Source organism: Lithobates pipiens, unplaced genomic scaffold, assembly GCF_037356315.1.
Source record: "Lithobates pipiens isolate NorthernLeopardFrog02 unplaced genomic scaffold, aLitPip1_a1.2 Scaffold_16, whole genome shotgun sequence".
Classification (NCBI taxonomy): Eukaryota; Metazoa; Chordata; class Amphibia; order Anura; family Ranidae; genus Lithobates; species Lithobates pipiens.
Window position 1 is genome coordinate 177,478,391 of NW_027507748.1, and position 14,082 is coordinate 177,492,472.

General features: G+C 44.2%; 1 protein-coding gene across 5 annotated transcripts in view; it reads left to right on the top strand.

Moving 5' to 3' along the window:
- Nucleotides 1-2,774: 2,774 nt before the first annotated feature.
- The window catches only part of CD99 (CD99 molecule (Xg blood group)), an 81,950-nt gene continuing 70,642 nt past the window's right edge, over nucleotides 2,775-14,082 (top strand). For 2 of the 5 annotated variants that reach the window (XM_077480808.1, XM_077480809.1), the window contains exons 1-2: nucleotides 2,775-3,034; nucleotides 3,126-3,215. In XM_077480808.1, coding sequence (XP_077336934.1) covers nucleotides 3,158-3,215 — 58 coding nt within the window. In that variant the 5' untranslated portion in view covers nucleotides 2,775-3,034; nucleotides 3,126-3,157. The remainder of the gene's footprint in view (nucleotides 3,035-3,125; nucleotides 3,216-14,082) is intronic. The other 3 variants (XM_077480805.1, XM_077480807.1, XM_077480806.1) reach the window with 2 other exon arrangements.

A 14,082-nucleotide genomic window follows, 5' to 3' on the forward strand; every position in this document is an offset into this window, starting at 1 on the left:
ATCAAGCTCTATGCACAACACCACAGTGCAGCACACTAAAGGCGCTATAATGCTAAAAATGGCGCCTGCAAAGCGCCTCACCTGCCAGAGTGCTTTCACACTGGAGCAGTGTGCTGGCAGGACGCTAAAAAAAGTAGCATCTTTGAGGCACTTTAAGAGCAGTGTATACAGAGGTCCTAAAGCGCCCCTGCTCATTGAAATCAATGCCCATTGAAATCAATGAGGGTTAAAAGTGCCCCGCTAGCGGGAAAAAAGCGCCACAAAAACTGCCGATGCCTGCCCGCCCCAGTGTGACATGGCCCTAAGTGTCTTGTGTTGTGTGTTGTGCTGTGTGAAAATGTTGGCATGCTGCATTCATACGCAACGCACCTGTATGGTGTGAACAGGGCAAATAGAAGACAATAAGACCCCTTTCACACTGAGGCAGTTTTCAGGCATTTTAACGCTAGAAATTTTGCATGTAAAGCGCCTGAAAACTGCCTCCTATGCCGCTAGAATGTGAAAGCCCAAGTGCTTTCACACTGGGGGGTGCACTTGTGGGATGTTAGAAAAAGCAGCATCTTTGGGGGGGTATACAGCACTCCCAAAAAATGCCCAGCCCATTTAAACACCTGAAAAGTGACTCGGAAGCCCTGCAACAGGGCTTCCGAGTCGCTTTTCGCCCACTAACAGGGTAAAAAGCTCCCTGTTTTCTTCCATAAATGAAAAGAAAAGCTAAAATACAGCCCATTAATTGTAATGTGCCTATGCATACAGGCACGTAAACAAGCAAAGTGCATTCTTCAGTAAAAAAAAATAGAAACATCTGTTTTTTCTCAGTAATTTACGCCTCCTGCGTGAAAATGCATGTAAATACGTGCAAATAGCCATTTACATATTGCACATTTGCACGAAAATGCTTGAGTGCATGCAGAATTGCGTGAACACAAATATACGCATAAATACACGCAAATAACAAAAAAATCTGAAAAAGTAAAGGCTCAAACAGGAGTATCATGTGCAAGAGGCCTAAGGGATAATGGCACCCACATGTGTGTTGTGCAGCAATCATCATGCCGCCTTATTGAAGCGTCACAAAAGGACTATTCATTCAGCTCTATGCACAACGCCACACTGAGGTGTGTTGTAAAGTGTTGTGTGTTGCACTGAGTGAAAATGTTGGCATGCTGCATTCATATGCAACACATGCCCTTAATATATAAATCGCCATCGTATTGTATTTTAGCACGAAAAGTACAAAGCGTATTCTTCCGTAAATAAGAGGGTGAAGAGAAGAAGGCGAGAGAAAAGTGTCTTTTTTTTGGTGTGAGAAAAGTGTTTTTATTTTTTGTTGGTGTTAGAAGTGTAGTTTCATAGGATTGCGCCCTGAGGAGAAGAGACGTGACAATTGTGGCAGAATCGCATTGCATTTGGGGTGCCATTAAGGCATAATGGCACCCAAACGCACATTGCGCAGCGATCGCAAGTTGTGAAGAGTGAATGGCGCCTTACTGAAGGAGTCACAAAAGGAGAATAAATTCAGCTCTATGCACAACGTCACATTGCGACACGTCGAGGTGTGTTGTAAAGTGTTGTTGTGTGTTGCACTGAGTGAAAATGTTGTCCCACTGCATTCATACCCTTATATGAATCACCATCGTATTGTATTTTAACATAAGTACAAAGCATATTCTTCCATAAATAAGACAGGTGTGAAAAAAAGTGATTTTTTTTTGTGTGTGGGAAAAGTGTCTGTTTTTTGTATTTGGTGTGTGAAAAGTGTGGTTTCATAGGATTGTGTTCTGAGGAGAAGAACACTTGCAGCAGAATTTCATCGTGTTTGGGGTGCCATTAAGAGATAATGGCACTCAAACGCACGTCGTGCAGCGATCGCTGCGCAATTCCAAATCGTGAAGTGTGAATGGCACTTTATTTAAGTGTCACAAAAGGACAATCATTTTAGCTCTAGGCACAATGCCACACTGTGACACACCGAGGTGTGTTGTAAAGTGTTGTGTGTTGTGCTGAGTGAAAATGTTGACATGCTGCATTTATATGCAATGCATGCCCTTGTATTGTATTTCAGCACGATAAGTACAAAGCGTATTTTCCGTAAATAAGACAGGTGTAAGAATGAGTTCAGGCGTGTTCGCATACTCCACGTGCAGAGCCCGCCAGGAAGTCGGCGCAGTGCTGCGCTAATCACAGGCAGTGAGACATTGCCGATCTCTGCAGCCGCGCATCGGGGCAATGTCTCACTACCTGTGATTAGCGCAGCGCTGCGCCGACTTCCTGGCGGGCTCTGCACGTGGAGTATGCGAACACGCCGGAGCTCATCCTTAGACAGGTGTGAGAAAAGTGTCTTTTTTTGTTTGTTTGTGTGACAAAAGTGTGGTTTAATAGGATCACGCCCTGAAAAGAAAAGACGCGACAATTGCGGTAGAAGCGAGCCATGAATAGGGCACCATTAAGGGATAATGGCACCCAAACGCACGTTGCGAAGCGATCGCTGAATTCATACGCAACGCATGCCCTTTTTATATGAATCGTCATCGTATTTTAGCGTGAAAGGTACAAAAAATATTCTTCCGTTAATAAGACAGGTGTGAGAGAAGTGTGTGTTTTTTTTTTCTTTTTTATGTGAGAAAGGTGTCTTTTTTTTTTTTGCTGTATGAAAAGCGTGTTTTCGTAAGACTGCGTCCTGAGGAGAAGAGAGGGAAGGAGTGTGGTGAAGCAGCGTTGGCCTTTTATGTATACAGAGGAGCCTTGCTGCCTTCACAGGGACACACCCATACTGCCAGTGTCTTGTTACTAAAACCTTGTAGAAAGCCAGGAGGGGGCTGGAACAGCTCAATCCTCCTCAGCTGCCTGTCTATTGGCCCTGGCTGGCCCCCCCCTGGGCACATTTTGGGAGGAGAATGGTACAGGGGGATGGAAAGTTCTTTGCAGTCTGATTTTTTTTTTTTTTTTGTAACAGGGCGGAAAGTTTTCTCCAGGCTGTAAGAGAGAATTAGGCAGGTTTTCCCCTCCTAGAGCTACTGAACTTGCTATACTGGTAAAGGACTGGTGCTTACATCTCACAAGCTTGCTCTTTTATGAGTCTGTCCATTGTTTATAAGACCTTCTCCTATTTGTGTACCCAACAGCTGGCTGGTCGCTGGAAGCGAAGACGCACAACATGATGGCGAGGCTCCCTGTTCTCTTCTGTATGCTGTTCCTCATCGCAGGGATCAGAGGTAAGATCACCTGAGAGGATCTCCAAGCTTTACCACCACCATATGTCTCTTTATCTCAGCCAGGCAACTGACATTTTTCATATATCATTGCACTTAATATCAATAACTGACACTTTTTTTTTTTGGGGGGGGGGTAATAAGGTTCCTTTTTATCCCAGTGTGTTGGCTTTGTGAATGGAGCCTGTTGTGTTCACGTGTGTGTGTGTGCGCGAGCGTCAGGCTGGAGCTCTCCCTTTGTGTACGCCGTTCGATTTGCATGCTTGGGGTAGAGCAGCTGACAACTGTTTAGGGCTTTCTAAATATAACCGGTGTGTGTAGATCTGTTTGAAAGAGATGCCCCCTCCACCCTGCAGCGTGTGAATGCCAGCTCTTTGTCTCATCCGCCTGCAGATGGGTGGGGCACCTGGTCATTGTATAGGTGTACAAGGGGATTCCAGTGATATGTGTTCAGGGAGGTGAGCTGCCCCCCCCCAGGCTCATCATGTCTTCCTCCAACAATAGGTAACAAGGTGTGTGTGCCACTTCGCTTCTATACATACCTCTGTTCCAGAAGATACTGTCACATTTGATGGGAAGAATTATTATTATTATTATTATTATTATTCAGGATTTGTATAGCACCAACTGTTTGTGCAGTGCTATACAAAATGAAGGGAGACCATACAATAATATACAAGACCAGAGGGTCAATGTTATGGGAGAACGGTTCGCTATATTTTCTATGGGGCCCAATCACATCTATATAAAAGGCTCTCGCACTACGCGGATTAAGCGCTTCTTATGGTGCGACGTATTGTGTGTGGTGTGTGTTTTATTATTTTTTTTTTTATATATATTGGAGGTTTATGGGGGGGGGGGGGGTGAAGACACTATAGACTTAAAAAAAAATGCTTTCAAAACCAAGTGTGAGTTTAGGGTAAGGCCTGATTCGTAATGTCACACATGTTTATTATTATTATTATTCAGGATTTATATAGCACCAACCATTTTGCAGGACATTCCCAAAATGCATATAAATATATGTAATGATTTTAGGCTGCCTGCACATTTCCTAAACATTCAACTAAACACACATTTTGCACTTGCGGTGCCATTAAGCGTTTAATGACACCCCAAATGCGTTTTGTTGCATGACTTAAAACACTGTAAGCTCTAATGAGCAAGGCCCTTTGATCCTTCCTGTATTGTAAGTCTACTGTCTACTGTCTGCCCGCATGTTGTAAAGCGCTGTGCAAACTGTTGGAATATTATTTAATAATTATATTATTATTATTAATGCTCAAAAAAAAAAGGGGGGGGGGGGAAGTGGTACACTTCACGACTGAAAAGGTTCTAGAGGTACTTTGGGGTGTCTGTTACGTGTAGGGCAGTCCATTCAAGCGAATGGGCTGCCCTATGTGCGACATGTGTTAATGCATGAAAAACGCAAGCGGGAACACGCATTCCTGCTACATTCAGGTTTGAACGAAGCCTTAAATGAGAATTCACACTACGTCTACATGCTTTTTAGGTGCACCTTAACTGCGTATAGGGAAAATAGAATTCTGTTTGTGAAGGGGATGATTAGATGCCGTGAATGCGTCTAAATGTATGTAAACGCAAGTGCATTTAATCCACGTTCAGACCTGTGTGACATCGTGCAACAAGGGGAATCCTGGTATTGCTCATGAGGCCTATTTACACCTATGTAACGGGCCTCCATTATTGCCTATGGGCCAATTCACACCAATGCAATGTGCGGCGGACATTATTGTCTATAGTAGCCAATTCACATCTGTGTGTTGCCTATACAGGGCCAATTCACACCAATGTGATGTGATTCTATTATTGTCTATATCGTCAATTCACACCTATGCGATGTGTGGCCATTAGTTCATAGGTGTGAATTGGCCCTGTATAGAGAACCCACGTTACATAGGTGTGAATTGGCCACTATAGGCAATGTGCTATTGTGCAATGTGTATTGTCTATAGTGGCCAATTCACACCTACCGTAATGTAATGTGATTCTATTATTGTATATAATGTCAATTCACACCTATTTAGTGTGTTTCCATGCGACATGGAGAAAAAAATTTCAGGTGCTTCTTTTGGTATTACATGCGTTTTTTTTTAGGCCCTATAGACTTCAAAAGGGGTGCATGAAAAAGCATACGCACAAGTGTGAACGTGGCCAAGAGTACTTGATCTGGAAATCGCAAACACTGGGAAAGTTAGAGGTTGAATTTGATTGGTTGCTGTTGGCGGACAGTTTGTGTCCAGGGCCATTCATCGATCTCTGTATGCATATAAACGCTCCAATGTGTGGGTTTTTAGCCTACAACCAAAGCCTACCATTAATTTGTACAGGCAGCTGTATGCAAACACCCATCGCTCCTGGAAGCAGAACTTTACGCTTTTATTGGCGGTGTGCGGCCCTCTGCGTTCCCGTAAATGAACACTAAATCCTAATACAGTGTATGGCTATAGACGGGCAGATGCTGCAGTCTGCCCATCCCTGGAGCGTGTGTGTGTGTGTGTGTGTGTGTGTGTGTGTGTGTGTGTGTGTGTGTGTGTGTGTGTGTGTGTGTTTTTTGAAGGGATTGTTCCCCGCCCCCTTTTTTTTTTTTTTTTTTTTTTTTTTTTTTTTTTTTTTTGCAGTTGATTGACAGATTTTGCAGCATCGATCTTTATTTCTATAGCTCCAGCTTCCTCTAAAGAATTTAGTGGCAGTACAGCGCTTTACAACATGTTTCAGTGCGTTGCTACGCATGTAAAGGAAAGAGAAATAAAGTATTTTGGCTTTTGCTGTTAACTCTAATTAAAAAAAAAAAAAAATCCAGCATTAGTGCAATGTAACATGCACGCCAAGTCCATTTAGCGTATGTCTGTGTGCATAAACCGTGTATACAGCCTCAGGATGCAATGCAAATGGAGACCAACTGGCTCTGGCACACCCTCACCCAACTTATACCCTTTTACTGCTTACTTGAAAAGAAAGAAAGGCACTTGAGGTGGTAGGGGTGAACCATAACTAGTGAGCAAATGAGCTGGTCGTTGCAGTAAATCAGGATTTTGAAGTTCCAGCAGGGCCGTTGTACCTGATGAGTCTACCTGGAGCAGCCGTCTGATGCGCATCATAGGAGCGGCAAAGAGGGTGGGATTATGCCCACTCGGACACTTAAAGGGGTTGTTAACCCTTGTGGTGTTTATTTTTATTTTTTTCTCATCCTTGTGCATTAGGGAGAGAAAACACCTGGCAGTGACCCCCCCCCCCCCCCCCGGAACTTAATCCGTCAGGGACGCGCTCTTCTTTTGCCTGATGGGGTTCTCGGCTCTTGATTGGATAGATTGATAGCAGCGCAGCCATTGGCTCCTCCTGCTGTCAATCAAATCCAATGACGTGGGGGCGGGGCAAGTCATACATTCAGTGGCTATGGATGCTGAATGATGGACTCGGGAGCATGCCCGCAAGGTAACCCCCCTGGGAGAGTGCTTCTCCTAGGGGGTTTTCTGATGTGGGAAGGAGTTGCGAGAGCTTTTTTTTTTTTTTTTTTTCTCCCTGTTATACTGTACTTGCCCCCTCTGTACACATTGGCCCTGATCCTCCTCTTTTGGGGTCCCCCCGCTCCTGGCACGTCCTTCTCAAGGGGTGCTGTAGCCCAAAAGGTTTTTCAACTAAATGCGAAAAACCGTGAGGGTTTACAACCCCTTTTTTTAAGGTTTCTGTGCGGAGTATGCTTTTAGCATAGTGACTGAGCGGTCATAGACAACTCCCAGACCCTAGTAATAATCAGGAGCCAGTGTGGCGGGCAGTTCATTCTACCACCAGGAGCATAAACACCCTTGCAGTCTGGCAATAGAAGATTCAAACTGGCCAAAATTCAAACTGTGTATGGGCAGGCTGAATGTACCGAGTTGATCAACTTTGGTACAACAAGCCTGCCGGATTTTACTTAGAATTATCACTAGCGGCTGCTAGCAATAATCACCACTGGGAGAATACAATGTCAGGCGGGATCCACTTGTTGGCACTGTCTGTGTTGATAGGGGAATTGTGCACATTTCTTTCCTGCAACCCATGGCTGCAGGAAAGACATTTTACACGTGTACGGCCTGACTTTAAACATTTCTTACCCTAACACTTCTTCATATTCCTGATGTGTACCTCCTGTATCATGTACTTGTATGATAAAGTATCCTGTTCTTTGTATTGCTTCCTTTATGTGAAAATCTCTGGTGTTCCTGCTAGTCCCCTTGCTTTCCTATTAAAAACTGACCACACTAAGCAGGAGAGCACATCATAGTCAGTTCGCTAGCTATGCTGGGAACGCAGACTGCTCTCCTCCAATGATCAGACTTGTCCTGACATGCCCCCGCTGCACAGCCATTCACTAAAAATCTGTGTACTGCTGCTTCTCCTCCCCTCAGCTCTAATGCAGCTGAGAACCAAGGGAATGTTATCTCTTTTATAAAAAGGGGAAAAAGATATTATTTGTGTGTGTGTTTGTTTGTTTTTTTTTATATAAAAAAAAACACACATTATTATTATTATTATTATTATTATTATTATTATTATTATTATATTTTTTTTTTTTTTTTTTTTTTGCTAAATGAAAATGTTTTTCCTTTTTTTTTAATTTTTATTTTTTTCATTTTTGTTTTGTTTTATTTTGGTTATTTTACAAAGTGATAGTTTACAATCACTTTAAATTGGCAGTAAACCCTTGCATATACCCACTGAAGGGACTGGCCTCAAGTTTTATATACAGAGATGAAACAAAATCCTCCAACATAAATGGAACTTGGTTATCTGCAACCATTCAAAGTGATCAGTTTGCACAGCATTTCTTGGCTCTAGAAGGCGTGGGATCTGATGTTATGCACAGCATGGAGCAGAGTGTAATCTGACATCTGAGTGTAGGGAAAGGAACACACACCCCTCTCTATACAGTCTTGTAGGTAAATATGCACAGCTGAGGCTGTCATTCACCTACTGTGTGCTAGAGGGGGGCAGGGCCATCTCCTGGGATCCTGTGGTGTCAGAATTGACTTATGCAGATGGCAGAGGAAGGTATGGGCAGACAGAAATCCCACTAAGTGCTTTGGATTGAGGCTGGTATACACTATAGAAAGCTATGCTTTGTTCATTTTTCATTTCAAAGGTTTACTACTGCTCTTATTATTAAAGGAATGCTGGAGTTGAGTAGCATATATATATATATATATATATATATATATATATATATATATATATATATATATATATATATATATATATATATTATAATATAATATAATATAATATAATTTCTAGCTGAGAAAACTAAACTAGTAGGAAAACGACAGCCCTGGTATATAAATGACATCAGCACATATTTTTGTCTCTGCCTAAACCTTTCCAGCCACGCAGAAAGCAATATTTCTTAATTGGCAGCTTGGCCAATGCTGAGCGTTGTGCGGCCAAAGTGCACAGAAGTGTACAGGCTGCAGTGGCACCAAACAGGTATGACTGAGCCTGTTCAGCATTGTTCAGAATATGCAAAAGCAGCAGCCTAGACCAGGTCACACCTGAATTTGGGGATTTGTTTCTAGGTTTATGATCTCTTAAAAGTTTTTTTTTTTTTTCCAACCTGAAATCCCGACTTCCCATGCAGTGTGATCAGACGTAGTTCAAGGCGTTTGCTGCACACAGTCAGCTTCAGATGTGTCTACAAAGAGTGAAAAGGTAAAAGCAGCAATCAGTCTGGAGTCAGTATATACTTCTGAATCATTAGGTTACTCAGATCGAATTAAAGGCTTATATTAAGGTGTGTCTTTGCCCACAAAACACTCATCAATATGTGCATAACCTGGTTTAAATGAACAGGCATCATGCTATTAAAATACTTTATGTAACTTGCTGATTAACAAACACACAATTTGTCTTTCTGAGAGCTTATATAGGTTTAAATGAAAGCCCAACTTTCCTTTTTTATTATTCCTTTAAAGCTGAACTATGAGCATTACACAGAAAACACCCTTGGGGCTCATTTACACTGATGTCTGTGAAATGTGATCTACAGTGGATCGCTTTTCATAGGGAAGCAAAGGGGCAGCTTACAGGCATTCCGTGGCAACACTGCCATCCCCCTGAATGCATAATGTATGAGATGCCTAAGGCTTGCAGTGCCCCCACCACACTGCAGGGGTTAATACTCATTAGGACCCCATTTACACAAGAATCAGAGCCAGAATGACAGCTGTCACTTCTCTGCCTATACAAAGAAATGACTGGCTGATCAGACCTCAACCGATTACCTGTGGTTAGAGAAATATAATTGCCCCTGGATGCAGACAGACTGGTGAGTGCAAAATCTGGTGCAGCTCTGCATAGAAACCAATCGGCTTCTAGTTTTTATTGCCAAAGCTTAACTGAACAAGCTGATTGGCTACCATGCACAGCTGCACCAGCTTCTGAGTGCTCCAGTTTTAATCTCCCCCACTGCATCCAAGGATGAACATTGGTCCCCAACAGCTAATTGCTGGATGTGCGACTAGCCACGGACTTGGGTTACCACCTGTCCGGGATTCACCCAAACAGTTTGGATTCAGAATCATGCGTCCTGGTTTCAGACTGCCTGAAACCCGGACACATTATTCAGACTGGACTATGGCTTTCAGATACATCTGGATTAGGGATGCTGACTGCCAAGGGGTGAGTGAGCTCACCACCCACCCTTGCCTGTGACCGAAGTCTCTCTCCTGCCTCTGAGTGAGTAAACTAAGGTAATTCAGGTTCTTGGAGCACCACATGCATAAGAGTTCCCCTTTACAACAGTGGTTGCAATGTTCCCCCTTTACATCAGAGTCCTCTCCGTACATCAGAGTTCAGTGTTTCCCCCTTAAATCAGGCATCCCAGAGCATCCTTTATGCTGGAGTCCCCAGAGTTCTCCCTTGCATCAGAGTCTGCAGAGTCTCCCTTTGCAGTGAAAGAAAACTTTGCAAATTCAGATGTAAAAGGGGAACTCTGTGGACTCTGATGCAAAGGGGGACTCTTGATATTTCATATGATTTAGAAATGTTTTTTAGTAGCAAAATCTATGTATAGTTTATACTATTAAAAAAATAAAATTGCTGTGTTCCCCTAAAGTGTGCGGGTTTGACTTGAAGAAAAGGTGGCAACCTTACACGGACAGCTGCGGCCACTATCAGGCTGTTATTGCTTTGTATAAGCTGAGCGGCCATAGCAATTTACAAACACCTGTCATTCTGACCTCCAGGGATCTTCTGGTTCTTGTTGCTGGAATTTGCCCTATAGCCTTAATCACACATGTGACTGAGGCCTACGTTTGGGGTAGAGGAAGAAGTTGGAATATAGCGTATTCCCTGCTTTGGTAGGCCTCTGACAGTCGCTTCTCCTCTCCCATGCTCCAGGTTGTAGATGAGGCCTCGCCGTCCTCCCATACAATACAGGGTTAGCCCTGCATTGTATGTGATTATGTCAGTGTGCGGAAACTGCTGATCACCTTTAGAGAAGTGGCTTTAGGGGACCAGTCGCAGGGTATGGAGGATGCCTGCTGGAGCAAGGAATAGGTAGGTATTACAGTTTTATTCCTCTACCCCTAGACTTAATGAGTATTTAATCCTTACAGGGCTGGAGGCTCACTACAAGGACATATTGTGCAATCCTTGGACTTGGTTCTTCACCCTAAAGGGGAAGTTCCACTAATCTTATCCCTCCCCCCCTCCGGTGCCACAATCAGCACCTTTCAGGGGGGAGGGGGGTGCAGTTACCTGGATAATCCAGGTAACTGCACCCACTTCCGGCCAGACCCCCGCAGACGCTCCGCCCCCCCCGTTGTGTTCTGGGAAACACACAGTTCCCAGAGACACAGCGGGGGACCATAAGGGACGCGCAGCGCGACTCGCGCATGCGCAGTAGGGAACCGGGCAGTGAAGCCGTCATGCTTCACTTCCCAATTCCCTGACAGAGGATGGCGGCGGTGGCAGCAGCAAGACGAGCGATCGCTCGTCATCTGCCGCCGACATCGCTGGAACCTGGGACAGGTAAGTGTGATTTTTATTAAAAGTCAGCAGCTGCAATATTAGTAGCTGCTGGCTTTTAATATTTTTTTTTTTTTTTTTTTAGGTGCAGCTCCTCTTTAAGAGTTTTGGGTGAAACTCTGTTCTTTTTATTGGTCCTATAAACTTTATAATCAGACTCGGGTAGGTCCTCCTATTACAGCGTTTTGGCTGTTTTTTTGTATGGTGAGCTTTAGGCCCCTTTCACACTTGTGTGACTTGACTGCAAAGTACCCCATGATTTCCAATGAGCACCATTCATATCTGTGCGACTTCAATGTACTGTACCTGTACTACTTTGGTCCCACTTTGCTGCGAGTTAAATGGGCATTCCGTGAAATCACGGCAAAATTGTGTGACTTTGAAGTCACGGTAGTGTGAAAGGGGCCTTTCAGGGATATAAAAATGGTATGCTGTGCAGTGGAAGCTAAATATCTTAAAGATGTATGGAGGAAGCCCATTCCCATCCCATCCCATCCCATTTTCAGGAGAGGGTAGTGACAACAGCCTTTCATATTTTAGCTATACGGGCTTCTTTTTGGTTTTAAACATTGCTGCTGTTTGAGGTTTTTCCTTTCCTTGTGCCCACCAAAATAAAATGAGAGGCGGGGCAAACTGAAGTGTTTGCAGTAACTACCCAGCATGCTTTAATGGTCCAGTGTTTACCTATAACCCCCTAATTTTGAGCAAGTACATCATGGAACGGAACAGACTTTCTGGCAGTCTAATTTCAGTTTAATTTGGGACAATGTGGTCATATTCAAAAAATAGAATATGCACGTCAGGAGTCCGGGGCTTTGAAATCCCCTTCAGTTGAATGTCCAAAACGTACCTCGTCAACAGTGATGTTTCGGAGCATTCTGATTACTCAGCGCCATCACATAGGCGTCGCTGACCAATCATCGGCCGCATAGCCTATCCTGTAAGATATGAAGAAGACGCATTGACGCCGAAGGGATTTTTAAGCCCTGACTCCTGATGCAGATATACAAGGGCTCAGAACAGGAGATTGCTGTGGTCCAGGTCAGCAGGACCGAGGGGGAGGGGGTCCTGTGTAAGTGCCTTTACAGAAAAATCTGTAAGGTGAAAACTTGCACTTTAAAGCGGAGGTCCACCCTAAAGTGGACCTTCCGCTCATTGGAACCCTCCCCCCGCCCCCTCCAGTGCCACAATTGGCACCTTTCAGGGGGGAGGGGGGAGCAGGTACCTGTACAGTACAGGTATCTGCACCCACTTCCGGCGTAGATTCTGCAGAAGGTACGCCCCTTTCCGCAGAATCTACGCCCCTTTCTGAAGGTCCCCCGCTGCCTGCTGGGAAACGCACGGATCCCAGCGACAGCGGGGACCATCCTTATTGCGCAGCGCGACTCGCGCATGCGCAATAGGGAACCAGGAAATGAAGCCGCAAGGCTCCACTTCCTGATTCCCATACCCAAGATGGCGGCGACAGCACCCGAGAGACTATCGAGAGATCGGCTTCGGGTGCCGTCATTGCGGGCGCGCTGGGCGGGTAAGTGTCATTATTTTAAAAGTCAGCAGCTGCAGTATTTGTAGCTGCTGGCTTTAAAAAAAAAAAATAAAAAAAAAAAAAAACGGCGGACTCCCGCTTTTAAGCTGGCCGGTTCAGTAGGGACCAGATGATGTTCGAACCATGTTAGAGCAGGCTGATTGTACCCAAGTTGATCTATCCATAGACTTGGGTACAACCGGCATGTCAGATTTTTAGGATGTGATATTGCTAATGGAATTAATCACTGTGTTCTCCTGGGAGGGACGGCTTCCCACAAACCCCCCCTAGCTGTTTTGATGGGGGAATCAAGTGATTTCCTTTCCTGTAACACGTAGTTGCAGGAAAGAAAATTGTATTGTCTATGGTGGTCTTAAGTTGCACTGCCTCTGATTTTACTATTGATCTTGACATGGCAGCGCAGGTACAGAATGACCTTGGCCTTCACTCAACCTGAATGAGTTAAGGCTGGTGCCATTCTGCGCTGCTGCTACAAAAATGTTTAATTCAGGGGTAGGTATAAACTTCAATAGTGTAATCGGCAGCAGCACAGAATGACTGATGGCCAAGCAGAGTTGCCACCTGTCCAGAATTCACCAAGACAGTTTGGGTTTTGAATCATATGTACGGGTTTCAGGTGGACTCGCATTATTCAGACCAGGCTGTGGCACCCCAAGTAACCGACATAGTCATACAAAAATCTGTTGCCGTCTGGGAGCTGCGGGCAGGTTTGACTGACGGGTGGGGTGATGTCAGCAAGAGCAATTTGGCCACACTCACTGTTTTGCCAAGGCGTGCTCTGTGCACTACATTACTACTCTCCTTGGGGCACCCAAATGTATTCCAAGGCCTTTTATAATTCTATAGTGTTTGCATCAAAAAATAAAAATTGACCTGTGCCGAAAAAGTGTTCGTGTTTGGCTTAAAGAAAAGGTGGCAGCCCTAAGGCCAAGGTCGTGTTTTTTTTATTTTATTTTTTTTATACTGCCTATACATTGTTAATGTTTACATGTTGGCCCTGAATTCACTAGGCAGTGGTGGTGGTACATAGTGGTCAATATGTTACATGCATGTAAACATTGGCAAAAAACATTTTACTTAAATACAGTGTAAAATACGATTAAAAGCGGAAACTGCGAATGCAAACTTTCATGTCTTGCTTTGCACAGCTAAATATGTGCGAATGGACCCACAACATACAATACTGTTCCGTTCAGATCCATGTAAATTAAGGATCTGAATTCAATGTACTGTACATCCAGGGTGTGTTTGAACACATAGTACTGAGTCAGCCGTCCTTCCTGGACGCCCAGAAAA